The sequence below is a fragment of the Solanum stenotomum genome, chromosome 4 (genome assembly GCF_019186545.1).
Source record: "Solanum stenotomum isolate F172 chromosome 4, ASM1918654v1, whole genome shotgun sequence".
Lineage (NCBI taxonomy): Eukaryota > Viridiplantae > Streptophyta > Magnoliopsida > Solanales > Solanaceae > Solanum > Solanum stenotomum.
The window spans coordinates 719,828-740,377 of NC_064285.1; the positions used below are offsets into that span (position 1 = coordinate 719,828).

Here is a 20,550-nt window from a genome sequence, read left to right on the forward strand (position 1 = left end):
TTTTTATATATGGGCCGAACTTTCGGGACTCACTCACTCACATATATTGGGCCTAATAGTAGGAATTACCGCTTTTAAAATCGAACCGAAATCAATAACTTAAACGATAATTAGATAATAAATTACAATTAGACCCTTCGCTATAAAGTTTTTCACGGTGTCGTTGTTTGCTATTAAGAAAAAATACAATCTACTAACTCATGAGTGCGGTTCATTTGATATTTCACATTATTTCTAAGTTTTCATTAAAGAAAAAATTTCATGTGAAATCTTAACGATTAAATCGATAACCAAATCGATAAAAAATCAATATCAATAACTAATAAATAATGGTTCTAATGGTTGACATGTCTTTAAACCGATAATTAATAACTTTGCTTGCCGTCGAATTGTTTTGAAGTTTTGTTCTAACAAGTCAAACTTTAGACGCGTTTATCTGAACTTCAGACTAGTGTATGGTAAGAACTCCTTCATCCTTAACCAAGAGGTCTCGAGTTCGAACCCCCTTGGTATTGAGTCGCCTTTGTTAGGGAGAGCTTTACCCCGAATGTGGGACTTCCCTGTGCGAATCCTGATTTAGTCGGGCTCCAATGTGGGTGCCAAAGACCAATGGGAAACCCAAAAAAAAAAAGGGCTAAACTTGCAAACAACAAAAAAAATTAGAAACAGATATCACCATCTCAAGCCAAATGCCTTCAAGACTCAAAAGGTACAACAAATGATATGCAGAACAATAAGGGGAAATGTGACTACTAAAACTGATTCATTAGAACTTCTCCTTTTTGTATGATTACTGTAATGTTTACATATTGATCAAGAATAGCTGCAGTGGAAATTGAAGGTGAAAGAAAAATCTGTCGCGAACGGAAAATATACATATGCAACACAGCCATGAACGTCCTGGAACTTAAATTCTATGAACAGTTTATACACCAATGGCTTGTGTTTGTAGATTTAATATTTCTCCCATCTCTCCATCGATCAGGCGTCTTCCAATAGTGAGTCTGCAACTCTTGTTGATTCGCTATCATAGTTCCATAGGTGTTTAAGTTCGCCTCTCAGCAATCCAAGCAACACATAAACTCCTAAAGATTAAAACGTCAATGAATGATATATGAATACCAATCAGAAACTTTGATTCAGGATGTTGTCAAACTGTCATACCTAGCGTGCAGGGCACAAGATATAGGAGAGCAGGTTGACCATGACCGTTCATTAGGTACATCCCCAAGTATGTGAATAAAAGACCTGCGAAATTTTAAGTTGATTTGGAAGAGGAGATTGAAGTGAGAACTTGGGGGAGGAAACGGTAAGCAGGAAAAAAGAAAAGAACAACAGATTTCAATATTTCTGCTCATCAACAACGATTTTGATTTTGTTATTGTTGTTTACAATGTGCTTTAAGACAGCAGTTTATACTTCGTGAACACTTCTTAGGCATTTCGAAGTGTCTTTACCTGTTATTGTTCTCGAACAACTATCATCATTTACTCAAAGGGGTGCTGGAAAAAACTAGTGAAGTAGCTAAAAGAAGATGACAACTAATAATTTAGCAAAGTACTGACCAATTCCATAACCAACTATCATCCAGATGTAGTATCCATTTAGTACATTCTTCTTTCTAGCTTTGTCAAATCTGCAAAAAAAGATTGAAAAGAGGATCAACAGGAGCCTCCCGTTCCACTTGCTTTTCTCGAAAGGAAGTGAATCCATCAAATGAGACATGGATGAAAAGGGAACTGCAAATGATTTTCATTCCGTAAAAAAAGAAGAAGATAAAAGGTAATCAACTCATTAATACAGCAACCATAGAGTTGAAAACATCCTCCGCTCTATATCCAATACATTTCCCAACATTGATTTCTGAAATTTTATCAGTGTCATAGGAACCATTTTCTGCGGAAAATAACCAAGATACTTATAGATATTTGGCAACTAAAAGAAACTGTATGAGAACATAGATGGGCAAATATAAAGACTCTGTGACTACAATTCAATTTTTGTTCTATCTATCTATAGACATGTAGCATCTGAATGCCCTCGAAGGGATAAGGTTGAGAACAACTGCACAAAGAGGAATATTCTTCTTTTTTCACCTTAGACAATGTGCTTAGTTCTTTTTACTTTTTGGGAAAGGCTAACAATTTTTGCTCGCAAGATGGCTGAAGAACGAAGGGATACCTGAAAGCAAAACAAACCAGCAAACCAGGAAAGAGAATATCCCCGAAACCAATCATATCATAGCCACCGTAAGGATCTGATACTCGAGGAATTCTCAGAAGCATTGGGATGGATTCTCCGCCAGCTTTGTCACCGCGGGCAACCTATTAAAGGAACAAACTCAAGAAGATGTCAGTGAATATTTCAATGTTGGTTTGAAGAGCTAAATCAACTTATCGTGATAATGAAGGACAAGAATCATGTATTACTCCAGCTTATTGAACCAATTAAACCAAACTGCTACTGCCATACAGCCAAAAGACGCAAAGCAACTTTTGAACCATCAGATGTAAATATCATAGGCGCACCATTTAAGCTCCCCTAGATACATCTATATCATCTAAACTATTCTGCAGAAGCTTCACAAATATCATGAGTTCATCCATGTGCAAAACCATCAAATGTTTTAGTTTCATTTCAGTAAATGTCTACAGTTCACATCGACTAAAGAGAATTTTCAATGAGTCTTCAGTTTAATTATTGATTACTATGTTCTTGAGACCCTCCGGTGTCAGATTAAGAAGTTTTGATGTATCTTCTATTCAAGTTTATCCCTAGCAGGTTTCATGCTACCCTCAGTACTCCTCAAATCTTTTGAGTCATTATTTTCCTCATTCAATTAAGTTCATTTCAACAGAACTATAGTAGATTTTTTGCTTCTCGCCAGCCCTAGCAAGTTCGTTGTTCTTTAGAGTAAAATACCTTATAAAAAAAAATCATTGTTACATATGAGCATGCTCATGTTCTACAATCTAAAGGTGAAGCTTATGTTATCATATTAGAAAATCCTTTTACAGCCTAAGAGATAGAACGGTTATACCCTTTATAAATGCTAAAACAATTTATTAGTTACTACACAATTGAACATTTCAACATAAAGCGATTTTTTTTACTAAATAGGCACTGAAAGGTTAATATTGGCAGCTCATACAATACAAGAAGACTGCATGAACAGTACAGAGAGATAGATGTAGGTAGCCAAAGAGAGAACTTACTGCAATCATTACACTGTCATGGAATATAGCAGGCGAAAGGAAAACCCAAAAGATGTCGTATAGAAATGCACAACACAGAAGCACCGTAGCAACCTAAAGCAAAATAGTAATCATCAAATGAAATTTGAACGGTAACCATGACGAAGCAAATAAAGCTATCAACTCCTCTCATGGGAGAATCCACAGAAGTATCTACAGACCTTTATATTAGGCAACTGAGCCAACTGCAGAACAGTTATCATCAAACAAATTCCCTGAAACAAGACAGTTCTTTAATTCTAACCTTGTTGAAAGTGAAAACATTGAAGAAAAAAAAGTCTGAGCGACTATGATGCATATTCATCAGAGAATAACAAACTGGCTCGAGGAGATTATTACCCAGTTCATTTTAGAACATACATGTCAAAGTGCAAAAAAGTTTTTCAATTCCATTATGCAAACAAGTGCATGAAATTTTTGAGGACGAATATTGCTAATAAGTTTACCAGAATATCTTGACCGATCCAAGAGTATGATGCTTTCCTAGTTGCTGCCCAGGATATTGCAAATGCCACACATAATATCAAGACCACAAGAGAAAGAACAGAAATCTCCCCAAGAAGCGGCAAATTCAACTTCTTCCTTCCACAATCTTTACATTTGCTACTCGCAGTTTTGTTTGAAACAAAGTAGAAAGCTAATTAGAAATCTAAACCACATTAATCTGACAGGTAGACAACTGCTCTTGGAAATATTATACCTCGATACCAGGGATATTATACAGCTATGCATTCCCTGAGAAGGAAACAATTAAACACCAAAAGTCAATAAGCAGAGACAATGTCAATCAAACAGAAAAAGAAACCTAAGTCCAGCTCAAACAAGATGCATAAATGCTCAATACGTGCCCATAAACTTCACTCTTTCTAGAACTGGGAAGGGTAACACTTCTAAAGAACAAAGCAGGCAGAACCACCAAGAAAATGCATTAAGCACAAAATTTCATTTTATGAGCTCATGTGGAAAATAGATCATTTTATCTTTGATTCAACCAAGCAAAATGAATATTTTAACAGTTGATACGTTCCCTTGATTACAATATAACTGGCAATGGCACAGCCTACTAATAAGTCAATGAGCTGAAAGGTATAATTAGTGGGTCATTTGGGGAACACAGATTGAGATTGAAGGTTTAGTATGTGTCACAGGGATGGGTCCCATTTGTGGGTTATTAATCAGTTTCTGTTCGATTTGACTGTTTGGGACAATTTGTGAACAATTTTTGGTTTCAAGTTGTTTTGAAAGGCTTGTTTGGTTGTGATTAATTCGTGGATGGATCATCTTTGCGTATCATCATGCTTCCTTTTTGTACCAAATAGGTGGCTTATAATCTGTCAACGAGTAGCACCGTGAACAGAGAAATGCAGTGTATGAAATGAGAAGGTTTTGTCTAACAAGTTCGAAACAAGTTATCTTGGCTTAGTGATTAAGTCAAAAGTAGAGAATTATTTGAGTACCTCAACTCCACCAATAGCGAAAAGTATTATCAGCAGCCAGACAAACCAAGAAGACATGAAAAAGTAAAGTAGCAACAGAAACGTAGACGCTGTGATGACAAATACAAAAGCACTCTTTGTAGTGATATTTAGAATTTCCTTGTCATCTTCTTCCCTGGAACCTCCAGCAATCACCTAAAAATGAGAAAGGAAGAACACATAAACTCGATATGACAGCCATTAATCATTAAAACAAAATGTGATTTATCCGAATCTTTTGACTCCAAGCAAAAAAGAATAAGGGAAACAAAAAGAGGGACAAATTATGAAACATAAATCAGGATGAGTTGGCATTGACATTCTATGATAAAAATCAACTCTAAACTCAAAATAAAAAATGAAGCACCTGCTCCACAGCTATGTTACAAGCTAGATGCACTAAATTAAGACAAGTGACCAAGAAGTCTGTATCATTGCCATCAGTTCTTTGTTCAAAATTTCCTCTTTAAATAAATCAATATCTAATGCATGTTAAGCCAGCGATGATTTTATCCTAATGCTGTGAAGTTATCATCTACATTATTTCCTTTTCCTTCAACAGAGAAGAACTTTTAGCTTTCAAAATCATGTCAAAGAAGCATAGCTAATCTGCCTTAAGCACCACTCTGCTCCTGATACCTCTCCACTTAACGGACCATACCCATAATGCAAAATATTCTTTCATCCTCTAGCTTAGATGACATAAAAAATCCTAGAACTTTCTCTTCCAAAAAGGATTATTTAATATCTTTTCCTCCGCATCTATTCATGCCCTAACAATTCTCTATGGTTCTGCTAAGTTGCAACCTAAATTCCCTACCAGTAGAATCCATATCCAAATCTACATGTTACAGAACCAGATAGATGAACTTTTGAAGGACTGCATCTATTCTCAAGTGTACTACTCCAAAATCTAACATGGTGCAGCAACGTAAAACTAAGATATCAACTTCAGGATACAGTACGAAAAGTTGATTAAAACAAGCAGAGCATCGCTAATTAATTCTATAAGAACATAAGAGGCTATATATATATTAAACGCAAAGATATATCAGGATGCTATTTTTGGAACCTCTGGTGACTGTTCATTGAAATCGTTTTCCTTAGATGTAGTAAACTCCGACCAAAAAGATGCACAAAATATTGTGCCAACAGCCATCATCCATATGAACATTGCTGAGTAGTCCACAATGGGGCGATCTGGCGAATAAAACATAATCTCCACTGCATTAAGAGTAAATATGCTCATCATGTTAATTCTTCCACGATACAAGAAAACAGGAACAGCAAGAGATAAGAATATCAAACAAGGATCACAAGAAATGCACAATGGACAGAGTATCTAGAGAACCCACTGCAATGTTTTAAATGGACATTGTCATCAGTGAGCAATGATATTTGAAGATTAAATTATATACCATGCCGTGGAATTACATCTCACAACTTACAAGAGATTCATAGCTCAAATTTAACGGGAGTTTAACATGCCTTAGATTTGAGCTATGGAGCTCTGATGAAGTGCACCATACTTATTTTGCACTTCATCGGTGTCGAAGGTGCACATGTAAATAGTAAAAAAGACCTTATCATATCTTTCCTGCAAAGCTATGCATGTATCATACAAAATATGAATCATATCAAATCCTGAGGAAAGGACATGAGTTGAACACCTTTTTTAAAGACACACATTATCCAGAAACACAAGAACACACAGCAGATTCCATAGACAATTGAAAGCATGGAAACAATGCATGTACTATAAGAAAGTATCAGTGATATCCTAAGATACCAGATACCTTGGAAACCAGAACTAGAATCAACAGAAAGTTAACCTTGACTGAAACTGGAGGTAATATACATGAGGCCAAGACTTTACCTTTCTTTCCAGCAGAGATATACTTGTCTATGACATCTCCTCCAGCTTTTGAAATGGTTACAACAGGAATTGTTACGTTTGATACTGTAGACTTGTTAGGACAAGCCATCTCCACAAGATCTAAAGAATAGCAGGAAAAAAAAAGTGTCATTTCCGGAAGAGATGGGGGAGACATAATCACCAAAAAGTAAAAAGTAAAAAACTAAGAGAAAATAAAAACTGATATGACAATGAATCATGGATGAACCTTCTTGATCATTTATCAGCACAATCCCTGAAGCACCTCCTGCTTGTGCAACCATAGCCTTCGTTAGAAAATCACATTGACCGCGAAGAGCTAGAGCAATGGAGCCTGATAACTAGATCAAAGAAAAACAAACATCTGTGCATTAAGCAATGTGTAACAAAAGAATAAAGAAAGGTTAACCTTCTGCATATGTCAAAGTAAGAATTGCAACCAAAATACAGATGACGAATTGAAAATCCCCTTAATTGAGGGATAATTACCTAAGAATAAAGGCATTGTTAGGAATCTCGAATAAATACCTTAAAAGAGGAGCTGGAACAGCCATTCAAGGGTTTTGTATAAGTAGCAGGCAATCTAGGGGCATTTTTAGTATCAGTGGATAAAAGAGATCCAAATGCCGCACTTAAGCCACCTATTGATTCATGCTCAGCACCATCAATCCATAACTTCACCAGAACCTGTACAAAAGGATAGAAGCAACTTGGTATGAAACAAGTAACTCAGTATGTCTCCACAGGTGCAAAACAGAGTTAAAACAAAGAACACTTTGTCCCAACAAGAAAATAGACAGGACCCAATCTTCTCTTGATCATTAACTTATAACTTGTGAAAGATAACATGACATCAACTGGTTAGAATCCAAATTTCCTCACACTCCCAAATCACCAAGAAGCAATTGCAGAAATACAATCAAATAACTGTTCAACTGCATCTCAATCCAAAACTAGTTAATCATGTCGAATTTGGGGATGTAACACAAATGTTGACTCCCTTTTTCACATGCATACAACTCATGTTACGAATCTCCCTATCATAGATCTTTATTTTTCTCATTGAATGCACACTAGAACTTCCATGTACTGCTCTTCTATTTTTTCTTGGATTAAGTAAGATCTTCTACTTTTTTACTAGGATGAACTATGAAGTAAAGATAGTTTTGTTAATACTGGCATCCAGTAGATGCGCACTTTTACTATTATAGAAGAGTGAGTATAAATTGTGTGTTCATCACGTGTACTTAAGGCCATTTAAATTATATTTGAGGGCATTTTAGTAATGTCACATACGAGCTGTAAAATGTTATAATATGTGGGTTTTCTACTATGGCCAGGTCATCTTTTTACACCTTAATTCAGTTTATATGTGTCCTTGCCTCTTAGCATATACAGATCTTCTTTTTGTTAACTTCACGGCAAGCCTAATTCTACTTTCTTCTATCTTGTTTAAACATTTGAAAGTTCTGATAGTGTGGTTCCATTTTGTTCTTTTTCTCTGATTTAGATTTGTCAAAAATCAAGGTTTTTTATTTGGGTCGAGTAAAATAGATTATAATCAAAAGCATCTATTGCAAAGGATAAATCCTCAAGCTTCAAACATCACTATCCAGCTGAAACAAATTACTTTTGTTAAAGCTTTAATTATTTCATCCCTTTCCATGGCCAGGAGTGTACTTCATGAGTTTCTCAAGACCTGGTAGCAACTTTTGACTGTAAAAATACCTCTGTTATTCTAATTCCATCTCATTGTATCCATTATGTCCCTGCAAGTTGCCTGGTCCGGTGTGTAGTATCCTCATCAGGCAGCTGAATTCTCAATCCTGAAAATTACTTCTTGACGATATACTCCACTCGGTCTTATCTCTTCAATCAGCAATAGTTGCCTTAGAACTAACAGAAACTTGAAATATGCTAGGACATTCCTCTTTTAGAGTATCATTTCCATATCACATGTCTAACCAAAATCAGGTGCTCCTTGAATTCTTCCCAAATTTTGCTAATCGACTTCCAGGTCCTACTCCACTAGGGAAGAAAGTAGTCTTCTTCTCAAATAAATGATCTTTTCCCCAAGCTAGTCGGTGATTGCTACATGAATACTCTACATCCATTCCATTCTATTTAGATTTTGGACATATTTCACTCCAATACACAGTAATTGGTTTCAGCAAAACTAAACATTCTAAAACTAGACTAGAGAAAAAAGATCCAATCTTTCACATACCTATCAACTCTATTTCTAAGTTTCAACAAGAACTTCTCATTACTGATCTATTCCCCAAATTATTGATCTTTTTTCCCAACTTAGTCAGTGTTACCTACACGAACACTCTACATCCATTCAATTCTATTTCAACCCAATTCACTCCAACATTCAACAATTTCGTTTCAAACTAGAGATTACAGAAATACGGTAACTAGCTAAAAATTAACGCCAGAAGGATTTTGAATACATGAATTGAATCAAACTTACCATTCGATAAGGATTGTTACAGGAGCTCGATGCATTAGCAGGGGCGGCGCGTGAGATATCGTCATCGCCGGTAGCGGTGGATGATAACAGAAGAAGACAACTGAGAATGCTTACTCCGATTAACCGACGTGAAAATGCCATAATTAATCTACTGATCTCCGATTATCTCCGCATAGGGTTTTTGGAGATTCAATAAGTAAATCTTTCTGTTTTTGCTGAGAAATTTTGAAGGGGAGGGGGGNGGGTAGAATTGGAAGAAAATGTGGGCTAAATTAGGTAATGAGGTCATTATTGGAATTTCATTAATTAAATAGTTTGGCTCAAATATTTTATATCGTAATATATACCGTATAAATAAATCATCGAGAACTCATTGAATTGTATTTTTTTAATNTAAGTAAATCTTTCTGTTTTTGCTGAGAAATTTTGAAGGGGAGGGGGGGGGGGGGGGTGGGGGGTTAATGGGAAAAAAAGGTGGGGTACGCTAGCGNATTGGAATTTCATTAATTAAATAGTTTGGCTCAAATATTTTATATCGTAATATATACCGTATAAATAAATCATCGAGAACTCATTGAATTGTATTTTTTTAATGACTAGAATTCATAAACCCAAGATTCTGATTTTGATTGCATTTTCAGATACGTTTGGATGCGTTTAGAAGTGTCTACAAAATAATACTACATGCATATATGACGAAACGAGAATTTATATAGTTGATCCTAACTTATTTGAGATTGACGTGTGTTGTATGAATACATCAAACATGTAGATTTTGGGCTTAGCTCTTTACAAAGATGTTTTCTGATACAATTTTTTTGGCTAAATATATATAAACAGAAAAGAAAAGAGAAGTTTGTTTGACTTCACTAAATTATATTCGCTAAGGGTATTCAAGATATAACATACATCTACAAAGAGTAACTTTGTATTTGTATACGAAATGATATTATTTTCTATATACATACATAATAATTTTTCGACTAAGCATGTTCAAACTGACCACCCTTCTGTTTACGTAGCTACGCTACTGCAAAGAAAAGGTGGTATAAAGAATTGTCCCTTCACATGAATTAGAGTAAACTGTTTCTCACTCTTTCTTTCTTGTTCTCCCATGTACATTTTTCTTGTCTTTTTCGACTAGCAAGCAACCTTCGTTGGACGCGAAACCATACGTGTATTCTGATGTAAGCAACAAGACTACACGCTCACTGCGACTCAGCTCTCATACGTTGGCATGCCGGGCAACAAATGATTCCACCAGTGGGTTCACAAGATGAGGTGCCTCGTCCTACAAAATGTCACAACGATGAGACAAACAACCTCACCAAGATGAAATGCAAACTTTGAAGAAACGTCCTTTCTTGACGTTATTGCTTTGTATGTAAACTACTTTGAGTATGCAGATGCCGACGGAGCCATTAGCTAATAGGTTCAACTGAACTCAGTATTTTCTATGCGGAGTATATAGATAGATATGGAGCAAACCACTGATGTTTCAATGTATAGTACTAAAAACCTTATTGGTTAAACTCATCAAATTGAATCTACCTGAGGACAATGGCCAACATTAGGGAGGACGACGAAATCTTCAACTGTATCAAATTTGCCATAGGCTCTACCAAGTTCTATTGGCTCCCAAGGATCCTTGTCACCCCATGCCACCAGAACAGGACACTGCAAAATGCACATTTTGTGGAAGAACATTGATTTTGGCCACGGAATTCCAAATAAAAAGATTTAGTTTCAAAAACAAGAAAATATAAGACAATGTTGTATGGGTGGTAAAGGCAATAATTCGAGAATCACCTTCACTTGAGGTAGTAGTTCCTCGGGTAGAGGTCCCGCTGAATAGCAAATGAACTCGAGAAACACATCGACAGCACCAGGCTCAAGCCCTGGAAGAAGGATGGCCTGTACTAACTCATCCGTCACCTGGGATGTGTCGTAGTAGCACTGCAGAGCAATTTATCAGATGTCGCCATGGCGTCAATCGTCATACAGCATACTAGATGAAGTAAATATGAGAAAGCCATGATTATTGGATCTAAGAATGTCAAAATCCTATAAAAATCCTTACAATTTACTACATGTTTTTCCCTCAAATGTCTACCAAATCATTGTATTTATACTGGTATTGTCTCCAAGCCGAAACTAAAGTTATAAGCAGCTGGAAGTCACTTTATTTTGGATGTCAGATTCAAGGGCGGAGCTAGGTAGAGCCAAGGGGTTCATCCAAAATCCCTTGGACGAAAAATTACATTGTTTATACATGGTTAAAAAATATTTTTTATGTACGTACAGTAGAGGTTGAACCTCATTTGGCTTCTTCATGTTTTGAACCTCCTTAGTGAAAATTCTTGCTCCACCGCTGCGTACTTTTTAATAGCTTATGCATGATGCTTGTACAATCCAAAATCATATTGTCCAGAATAGCAATTGAGGCACAACATTTCTTACGATCAAGGATTGAAATTCTTCAGTGAAAATAAGTTTATAGACACCAGAGTGCTACATGTTGTTTACCTGACACAGAATGTTTTTCACTGCTTCAGGAGTAGCAACACTTTTGAAAAAGAATTTCCCGAGTTCAGTATTTCTGAGGCAAAAACACCTTATATGAGTCCAGTGCAGATAGAAGAAGGTTTGAGTCTTCGAGATATAATGAATAAAGAAGTTCACCTCAATAGATTCTGAAATGCTTTAATCAGTGGTCTACCAAACCAAGGCTGCTTCGTTATATGCAGCATTCGGAGAGAGATATTTAAAAGAAGAATGCCTCTACAGAGTTGTGGTTCCAAAATGGCAGCCTGAAGACCAACAAGCCCTGCAGAGGAAGCCAGAAAGTTCTTTTATGGGTTATAAACATAACATAACATAAAGAACAAGAACATGAAATAAGCACGTAAGCCCAAAAAACTAGAGAAAATGATGCCCTCGTGAAATCGCTTTGCCACTGTGACCCAGAGAAAAAACTCCAAGAGATGAAGGCACCAAAGCAAGAAAAAGGGATGCCCTGGGGTTCAGGGAAAGGCCGTACCACAAGGGTCTATTGTATGCAGTCTTACCCTGCTGTTCTGCAAGAGGTTTTTTTTTTGATAAAAGTTAAAGTTGTATTCTTCAGCATTAAGGGTATGCTGGCTACCTCCAAAAAGTTACAAGCTGAGACCATAATTACATAGATCCTAGGAAATCTACCAACTGTTCTACTTCTTCTATACCATCTTCTTTACACCAAAAAAACAACATGTTAATGCAATTTTCTTTAACTTTCTGAATAGAGTTAGTAATATTCTCATGACACCTAAGGTTTCTTTCTCTCCAAATAGCCCACCAGACACAAGTAGGTACTATAGACCACCATCTTTTTTGGGTCTTGCTCCCCCCCTCCTCATCCAGCAGCTCAAAAGATCAGCAGTATGTTCTGGCATCACCCAGGGCTCTTGAGAAAAGCTGAGAACCATTCTTAAATATGTTTCAACAAAGACAAGGATTTTTTTAAAAAAAAAAAATTGGTAAATTCTATTCATCAGCATTAAGGGTACGCTGGTCACCTCCAAAAGAGAGCAATTATAAGCTTCCTATCAAATCTACAATCCGATTGACATCTTCTATATGAAGTTGTTTACACCAAAAAAGTAAGGATACAACACAATTCCATTTTACTTTATGTATGGAATTGGACAAGGAAAATGCTACAGTATAAATTTAAGATAGTCCATGTTTCAACTTGGACCACTAATCTGACCTGTCAAAAAATTCTGCTAATTTTAATGGTAAAATCACATATCTTTATTGCATCTATTCGATCTAAAACTTACTAAACTAACTATTACTCAGAAAGCTTTGCTCATACAAGGAAACAACTTTCAAGAAGCTACGTCCAGATATTGTCTAAGGGAAATAAGTGTTAGCTTGGTTATTGTGTTCCCTACCAGCTTCAGTGAAACTGCTCTCTTTATAAACTGCACCTCCAGGAACATCCACGTCAAATCTATAAATAAAGCATAANACCCAGAGAAAAAACTCCAAGAGATGAAGGCACCAAAGCAAGAAAAAGGGATGCCTGGTGCAGGTGGGGTTCAGGGAAAGGCCGTACCACAAGGGTCTATTGTATGCAGCCTTACCCTGCTGTTCTGCAAGAGGTTGTTTTCATTTTCCATGGCTTGAACCTTTGAGAACGATTCTCTTTTGTCAAAAAGATAAAAAATCTTTTGTTCACTTTGAGTGCTGAAAGTATGATTTTGTGTTTTTGAGCATCAATTGGAATATTTCATGAGTATGTGAAATGAATCTATTGCCAAGATATAAGTACATCAACTTTAAGCTCATAATACAAAACAGAAGGAGAAGAGGTCACCTCCAATGGAATTGCAAATGAAGAAGGCTTTATCTCCGATAACATCCTTACAAAAATCGTTTAGTTGGCTGCCCCATGTTTCAAATGAATAAAAGTTGTCTACACCAAGCTCACGAGGATTTGGTTTGTCTGAATAGCCATAACCAATAAGGTCGATAGAGAACACCCGATGTGACTGTGCAAGAACAGGTAGATTTTTTCTCCAGTGGTCACTGTGGGAAAAGGATCATTCCGAATGCGGGTTCAAAGACAATCAAATAGTAACAAAGTGACAAAGACGATCTATGTGCGCGGAACCAATAAATTGAAACTTGCATTCAAATGTAACCAAATCAATCAACAGCCAGCAAAATAAGCTACACGTGAATGTTGTGTTCTTGTTTGCAACTATAAAGAAATTCTTACTCCCTCTGTTTCAATTTATTCATCTTATCTTTTTAGTCTGTTTCAAAAAGAAGGTCTCTTTCCTTTTTTGACAACTCTTTAATTCTAACTTTCCACACCGCATGTTTAAGACCACAAGATTCAAAATTCTTCTTTACTTTTTTAAACTACGTGTCAAGTCAAAACCAAACAAACAAATTGAAACGGAGGGATTACCATTTATGCCATTTCCGTTGTTAGCCTATGGCAGCAAGATGTAAGTTTTACAAGCACAAATTGGCTCAAGTGATGAAAGATCATCTATACTTGGTAAAGAAAACAAGATTGATTGCGAAGTTCTCGGTATTATTCTATAGTTTCCATTCAAGTATCTTTGAAGAAAATTAGCATAACAGACTATTGGTTTTGGTATACAGATGGACAAAACGTATCAAAGATAACCTACATGTTAAAATTCAAATTCTATAATCTACTATGTGATTAAAACTTCAGAGCCAAAAGAGAAAGGGACACTCTATTTGTGGTGTAGTTTTGCAAATTAATACCTATAAGCAAAATGTGATTGATGTTGACCTGTTTGCTCCAAAACCATGGACTAAAACGAGCGCAGGGCCACTGTTGCCACAATACTGGTATCGGATGGAATAGCCCTTCCAGTTCCACGTACTGCAGGACCAAAAGAAACATATAAACAGTTGAAGATGGAAAGTGCAAAATCAGGCAATACACCAAATGATATCATTAAGAAATCTTAACTAACAAAATAGTCAGTTTTGATAACATTCACAATCTTCCCAAATATTGATTATTTCGAAACATTCAATTGATTCGCCACAGCTTGTTCTGCAAGTACTTTCCAAGCATAGTGGGAATGTAATTTTCTTAACAGAAACGTATGTGCTCGAGTTATAGAAAGGTAATAGCTTTATGATTAATCATAAAGTTTTTTTCATCTACTACACCAACTAGCATTACTATATATTCAATCTGTCACTAGTCCCACGCCACTCTTTTAGTAAGGAAGAAGTACATCGATCGATTAATCAATCAACTAAGTTTAAATCCCAACTAGTTGGAGTTCGCTATATTTAGAGACTGATGGAGCATATAAAGACTAGTATTCAACCGAGCACGTCATTTCAAAACGGAACCAACCTCTATGAGAAAAAATAACCAAAATATCAACAATTATCAAATTCCGAACCCATATTTCATAATTCATACGTACAATGGATTCAGTGGAAAGAGCCTAACGGTTGAACTCATCAAACTTAAATCTTAGATTAGCCTCTGGTTACAAGAATTCCCTATATATATTCCCCTCTATAGGGACAGAAGCAGAGCTACAAGCTTGTCTATGGGTTTGGCTCAAAACCTATATTTGTACTCAAACATCCACTTACTACACCAACAACAACATACCCAGTGTAACTCCGCAAGTGAGATTGTGGGGTTTGTGGAGGATAGTGTATACGCAGACCTTTCCCCTACCTTGGAACACGTAGAGAACCTATGTAGATAACATCCACTTAATATGTATAAATAATCTATCAACAACCTAGTAAGCTGTCTTTTCTAGAATTCAAAACTCATAAACTCAAAATCCCAGCTCCGCATTAGGGGCTCATTTCATATCAAAGATAAAGTAACCTACTGTAAAACTCCCCACATTACAACTCTCAATCTTTCTTCTTACTTCCAAGTCCATTGGGCAACAAAAGCTACAGTCTTTTTTCACCTATTGTTTGGGGGAGGGGGGGGTATGAGCAAGAATACAAAAAGATCAGATTTTTACCTGGTTTTGACATCAATGGAAACTTGGGTCTTGTTTTCTTTAGAGGTTTCATCAATTGAACAATCATTTACAAGTGAATTTGATATATATCCACAAGATTTTGGATTCTTGATAGAAAAGAACAACTTTTTAGGAACATATTTTTTGGTACAAAAAGGGATTGAACTAATAGAGATTTTCTTGTTTATGCTTTGTGAAAGTGAAACAGGGAAATCCAATTTAGATATGGAGATTGTTGAAGAACTTGTTATTGCCATAATAATCATAGAAAGCAAAACACACAGAAAATGAGAGTGTTGAAGCTAAAGTTGCAAATAAAGCTTAAAAAAATCTAATTTTTTTCCATACTATTTGGACAGCATCAAGCCACATATATACACTCATGTCCCTATATTTTCTTGAAATTGATAGTATTGTGTTGGATGAACATTAGTAGATAGTCGAGTGTTGATTTAATATCACTTTTTAATATTGTTGTTATTATTTTCGTATTATTTTATTTCTTCAATTTTAGCATTATTCTATTTTTTGGAAAATAGTATCTTAATCTTCCCAAGATATGATTAAAGCTATGTATAGGTTACATTTTTATATTTCACTCGTGAAATTACGACGAATATAATGATTTTTTAATTTGATTTAGCCCTTTTTTTATATACATACTTAGTTATTATAGGAGAAATTTTTATGTAAGTCTATATACTAGTTAAATAATTAAACTCATAAATTTTTCAATAATAGAATATGTATCTAATTCATTTTTAATTTAGTAAGTAAATATAATTTTTAAATACTCTAAATAGTTAAACAAATTATTCATTATATTTTTTAAAAAAAATAGATTATATTATACATCGTACAAGATTGTACGAATAATTGTTAAAAAGTATGAGTAGTGATAATCGACGATGATCAATGATTTATAATGATTATGTCAATGTGCAATATAATTGCACGTTAAAAGTAATTGTGTCAGATAAATAGATAAAGTGGTGATAATTGTTACATTTGCAAAAAAAAATTAAGTAAAAAGTTTTTCATTTTCATGATTCGAATTCAATATTACTGATTAAATAATAATATTTTTCTATTTGACTTTCAAGAAAAAATCCTCAACTCTCTACATTATGCTTAGCCTCTTTGAAAAAAAAATGAAATTGTGTGAAAACTACAAATTTAGGGGCTTTCAGGCCATTGCCTTTGAATGTCAAAGTAGTATGTGATATCCACATAGCATCTTTCTTTTTCATCTATAACCTGAAACACCAAAAAAAAAAAAAAAATGGTTAGCGGCAATAAATATATATATTAATAAAAAGTGTTAAATATTTATCGATATTAGTTAATTGTCATTGGATCCATATCGCTATAGATATTTACAAAGAAATGTTAATTGCTGCTAAAATATACCTGTGTTCTTGTAGTATATAAACCCCTTGCAAAGACACCAGAAGGTGTGACATCTTCTTCTAATTCATATACATATGGCTCTTTTCGAGGTTCAAAAGTTCCCAACATCACTTGAGACTTATCAACTGTCATAACAATGAAAATTTTATAAATAAATAAAAGGAAAAATTACGCGATATCATAAATATGTAGACTATATTTATAATATAGACAACTATATTTCAAAAATTATAAAGAGGAGCTATATCTTAAGATTTGTAGCAAATGCACAATACACATATACATTGATATAGCTCTTTTGCATGTTTTAACTAATACAATATGTGTTGATAGTAATTGTAGCTAGCTACGTTTAAATTCAGCTCAAATCAATTATACATCACCCTCAATAATGTTGCTACTCACACATATCTCTCTCGAAAATCTTTTAATCATGATATTCATATTCATGATGTACTCAATATAGAACACTTAACACAACAACAACAAGAAAAAAAAAAAACATATGAATTAGAGAGTACACAAAATACAAGTGAAGGGTAAAAAACACATTTAAAGTAGTTCATTTTTTCGAGCTCATATTTGAACTATCACCAACTATCAATTGTTCGCTTCTCCTACCTGAAATTACTATCGTATGAAACTCGCATATATGATAGTTCAAATATGAAACTCGAAAAATTGATATACTTTGGATGTATTTTTTATCATTAACTCAAATGTTTAATTTGTATTTACCTCTTACACCAGTTTTCCATGTAGTGTTGATGTATTTGAGACCACAAACAACATTGTTGGAGACAGTAAATGAAAATTTGAGTTTGTATCTACTTGCTTCCTTGAGAGTGAAGAGACATTCTTTAGGTGTGGAAAAGAATGGCTCACATAACACTAACTCTGGTCTCTCAGGACAAATTATGTATAATTTTGGTTCTTGTACTTCTGGTTCTAATTCATTCTCTAAAAATAAAATAAAATATAAGATTATAAACACAAAATTCTTGTTAATAATAACATAAGATTAAAAATAAATGACATTTTGTGTAGAGAAACCAAAGAAAATAAAAATTGTTGGATGATTTATTTTCGATCTGTCATATTTTTGGTGGACAGAAGTATTTGATTCATGAACTTGTAGGCAAAAATCGATATAACTAAGTTTCAATGGGTAATACAACTCCCCTATACCACGACGGACTTAGTTTTAAAATAAGAGTTTATCTGAATTAAATATTTTTTGAATAGAAGTACTTATATAGATATATATGTGGAGAATTGTGAAACTTTTAATAAATATTAAGTTTTGAATCTATAATTATAAAAGTGTAATACGTTTAATTGTGTCGACATAAAGGTTGAAATATCTTGAATATAATTTTATTCAAGCAGAATAGCATACGTGTGATAAAATAATTAAAGTGCGAGCAAACTAAAAAAAACAAGAGGTATATTGTGATAGCTTTACTTGGAAAATTGGTCCTTTTTTTTTTAGCAAGAATGAATAGAATTAGTTTATTGTAGTTTTTAATATTTCTAACATAAAATAATATTAGATTAGAATATAATCTCTCCGTCCACTTTTAATTGTCATAGTTTTTCTTTTTAGAGTCAAATGATAATAACTTCGATTAACATTTTATGATGTATTTTTTTATCATATTGATATACACAAAATTATAATTTGTAGTACTTTTCGTATAGTTTTTGAATATCTAATTTTTTTTATTTAAAATATCGAATTAATGTAATCTAATTTAACTTTGTAAATTAGTTAAATTGACTTTCGAAAAATGTAACATAACAAACATAACAATTAAAAGTGAACGATATGAATTGTAAATTTGGACACCAAGAACATACCTTCATCTGAAGTGCTATAATCACTCTCAAGAAGTTGCTCCTCCCTCAAACTTTCATCATCCTTTCAAGTAAAAACAAACAATACATAATTAATCACACATATAATTATCTATCAATTATATTCTTAATAAAGAAAAAAAGAAGGCATTATGATATATCAACACCAAGTTTTAATAGACAGAGTTATTTGATAATTGTACAGGTGAATAATAGCAAATATTCTGTAACATTAATTTAGATGCACATAAGCTGACACAAACATCACCATCATTACCAGCATCTTCATATTCTCTTGTTGATTATTTTCATCCATCATTGTGTCCATGATCAAGGCCTTGCTTGGTGAGATTGGTTCAACAATAGCTGACATTTTCACCAGCCTTTTTTTTACAATCGAGAAATTCACGAGAGTTAATGATGGACGATATATATATATATTTTATAATCGAGAAATCCTCAAAAGTTAGTTGCACACGATTCAAAAATTTAATGAATAACAATGAACTCGCCCCTCTACCCTTCTTCACTTAAATTATCACCACCAAATTATTTAAAGAAAAATATGAATGAAGAAGAAAGGGTTGTAATGGTGGTGAAATTGAAGTGCAAAGGTGGAAGAGTCTTAAGATAAAGAGAAATTAGAAGAATTTCAAGAAAGTGATTAATGTTTATGGTATTAATTAATTATTTAATTTGTTAATTATGGGGGAAAACAAGAATTAAGGGAAGCTTAATTTTGTTCATTCATGTTGAAAGGTGAATATGAGGTTATAACAGAATTCTGTTTCATGCCAATGGATTTCAATGTTCTAGAAAAATATTTTTCTCTTCGATTCAATTTTCGATATATGTATTAGAACTCGATTAATTCAAATTTGCATAGTATAAAGCCTACTTAAACTTTACATGCTCTTTAGAAAACAACGATTAACACTAGTATTTATCGTAATAGTTATATTTATTAATGTATAGTCTTATGTCTTGAAAAATATTTTCTAAAATAATACTAATAATTATTAAAAATAAATAACATAATTACCAGAATTTGTGTTCAATTCGTGTCTTACGTCTAGATTTTTTTCTTGGTTTTCATTTTGTGTTTAATTATTGTATTCTAGTCCAATTAATTCAAACTTACATATTGTGTGCCTATACACATCCTCCAAGAAATGACGATTAATATGAATATTTTATCATAATATTCATATTAATTGATGTATAGTCTTACGTCTTAAAAAAATATATTTTTTAAGAAATAATTAATACTTTTTTTTGAAATCGCAAATTAACCTGCAACCGCTACAATTTCTACCACTGTTTTTGCCATTCAGAGTGAGTATTTTGTGTACACTAGGCAAACTACCATGATGTAATAGCTGTGGAAACCACACATAAAATATAAACAACACTAAGTAAATCCTATGCGATAAACTCGACTCAAAATATATTGAGGAAAATCAATCATGAGTTATCTATATAAGCCAACTAAATCATTCTAAATGACAATTTATATTTTTTTGATATGTTAAAATTGCCGATTAAAAATAATCCCGCACTTGAATAAAATCATGAAGAAGTGGCTGGCGTGCCATATTTAACACGTGTGTGTCCTAATTTACTGTGGTCCAAAGCTAGCAATCCG

The 20,550-nt window shown here is 34.0% G+C and overlaps 3 protein-coding genes across 3 annotated transcripts; all 3 read right to left on the reverse strand.

The window, feature by feature from the left end:
- Positions 1 to 746: 746 nt before the first annotated feature.
- On the reverse strand, positions 747 to 9,325 carry LOC125862010 (signal peptide peptidase-like 5). The gene is made up of 14 exons (XM_049541976.1): positions 9,100 to 9,325; positions 7,152 to 7,310; positions 6,853 to 6,964; positions 6,606 to 6,725; positions 5,802 to 5,953; positions 4,712 to 4,885; positions 3,955 to 3,989; positions 3,701 to 3,857; positions 3,416 to 3,469; positions 3,216 to 3,308; positions 2,182 to 2,324; positions 1,566 to 1,636; positions 1,165 to 1,248; positions 747 to 1,085 (listed from the first exon to the last, which is right to left on the reverse strand). The coding sequence occupies exons 1-14, from the start codon at positions 9,238 to 9,240 to the stop codon at positions 982 to 984; spliced, it is 1,599 nt and encodes a 532-aa protein (XP_049397933.1). The 5' UTR covers positions 9,241 to 9,325; the 3' UTR covers positions 747 to 981.
- Positions 9,326 to 10,259: 934 nt separating this feature from the next.
- Positions 10,260 to 15,999, reverse strand: LOC125863049 (uncharacterized). Its single transcript, XM_049543192.1, has 8 exons — positions 15,639 to 15,999; positions 14,417 to 14,509; positions 13,460 to 13,671; positions 11,782 to 11,926; positions 11,626 to 11,698; positions 10,909 to 11,055; positions 10,651 to 10,776; positions 10,260 to 10,390 (listed from the first exon to the last, which is right to left on the reverse strand). The coding sequence occupies exons 1-8, from the start codon at positions 15,902 to 15,904 to the stop codon at positions 10,325 to 10,327; spliced, it is 1,128 nt and encodes a 375-aa protein (XP_049399149.1). The 5' UTR covers positions 15,905 to 15,999; the 3' UTR covers positions 10,260 to 10,324.
- Positions 16,000 to 16,729: 730 nt separating this feature from the next.
- LOC125862790 (rho GDP-dissociation inhibitor 1-like) lies at positions 16,730 to 19,313 on the reverse strand. Its single transcript, XM_049542916.1, has 5 exons — positions 19,183 to 19,313; positions 18,874 to 18,969; positions 17,787 to 18,006; positions 17,049 to 17,173; positions 16,730 to 16,895 (listed from the first exon to the last, which is right to left on the reverse strand). Exons 1-5 carry the CDS (start codon positions 19,276 to 19,278, stop codon positions 16,815 to 16,817), a joined length of 618 nt encoding a protein of 205 aa, XP_049398873.1. The 5' UTR covers positions 19,279 to 19,313; the 3' UTR covers positions 16,730 to 16,814.
- Positions 19,314 to 20,550: the final 1,237 nt, after the last annotated feature.

Excerpts from the sequence above, each read along its gene's own strand:
- LOC125862010 (XM_049541976.1), bottom strand. The coding sequence starts at position 9,240 with ATGGCATTTTCACGTCGGTTAATCGGAGTAAGCATTCTCAGTTGTCTT. Across the intron at positions 3,309-3,415 it reads CTCAGTTGCCTAATATAAAG|GTTGCTACGGTGCTTCTGTG; the intron begins GTCTGTAGATAC and ends ATTTTGCTTTAG. Across the intron at positions 2,325-3,215 it reads ATGACAGTGTAATGATTGCA|GTTGCCCGCGGTGACAAAGC; the intron begins GTAAGTTCTCTC and ends TTCCTTTAATAG.
- LOC125863049 (XM_049543192.1), bottom strand. The coding sequence starts at position 15,904 with ATGATTATTATGGCAATAACAAGTTCTTCAACAATCTCCATATCTAAA. Across the intron at positions 11,927-13,459 it reads CATTTGCAATTCCATTGGAG|GGCTTGTTGGTCTTCAGGCT; the intron begins GTGACCTCTTCT and ends CTTCCTCTGCAG. Across the intron at positions 11,699-11,781 it reads GCATTTCAGAATCTATTGAG|AAATACTGAACTCGGGAAAT; the intron begins GTGAACTTCTTT and ends TTTTTGCCTCAG.
- LOC125862790 (XM_049542916.1), bottom strand. The coding sequence starts at position 19,278 with ATGTCAGCTATTGTTGAACCAATCTCACCAAGCAAGGCCTTGATCATG. Across the intron at positions 18,970-19,182 it reads AAGAGAATATGAAGATGCTG|GATGATGAAAGTTTGAGGGA; the intron begins GTAATGATGGTG and ends TTTACTTGAAAG. Across the intron at positions 17,174-17,786 it reads ATGGAAAACTGGTGTAAGAG|TTGATAAGTCTCAAGTGATG; the intron begins GTAAATACAAAT and ends TTGTTATGACAG.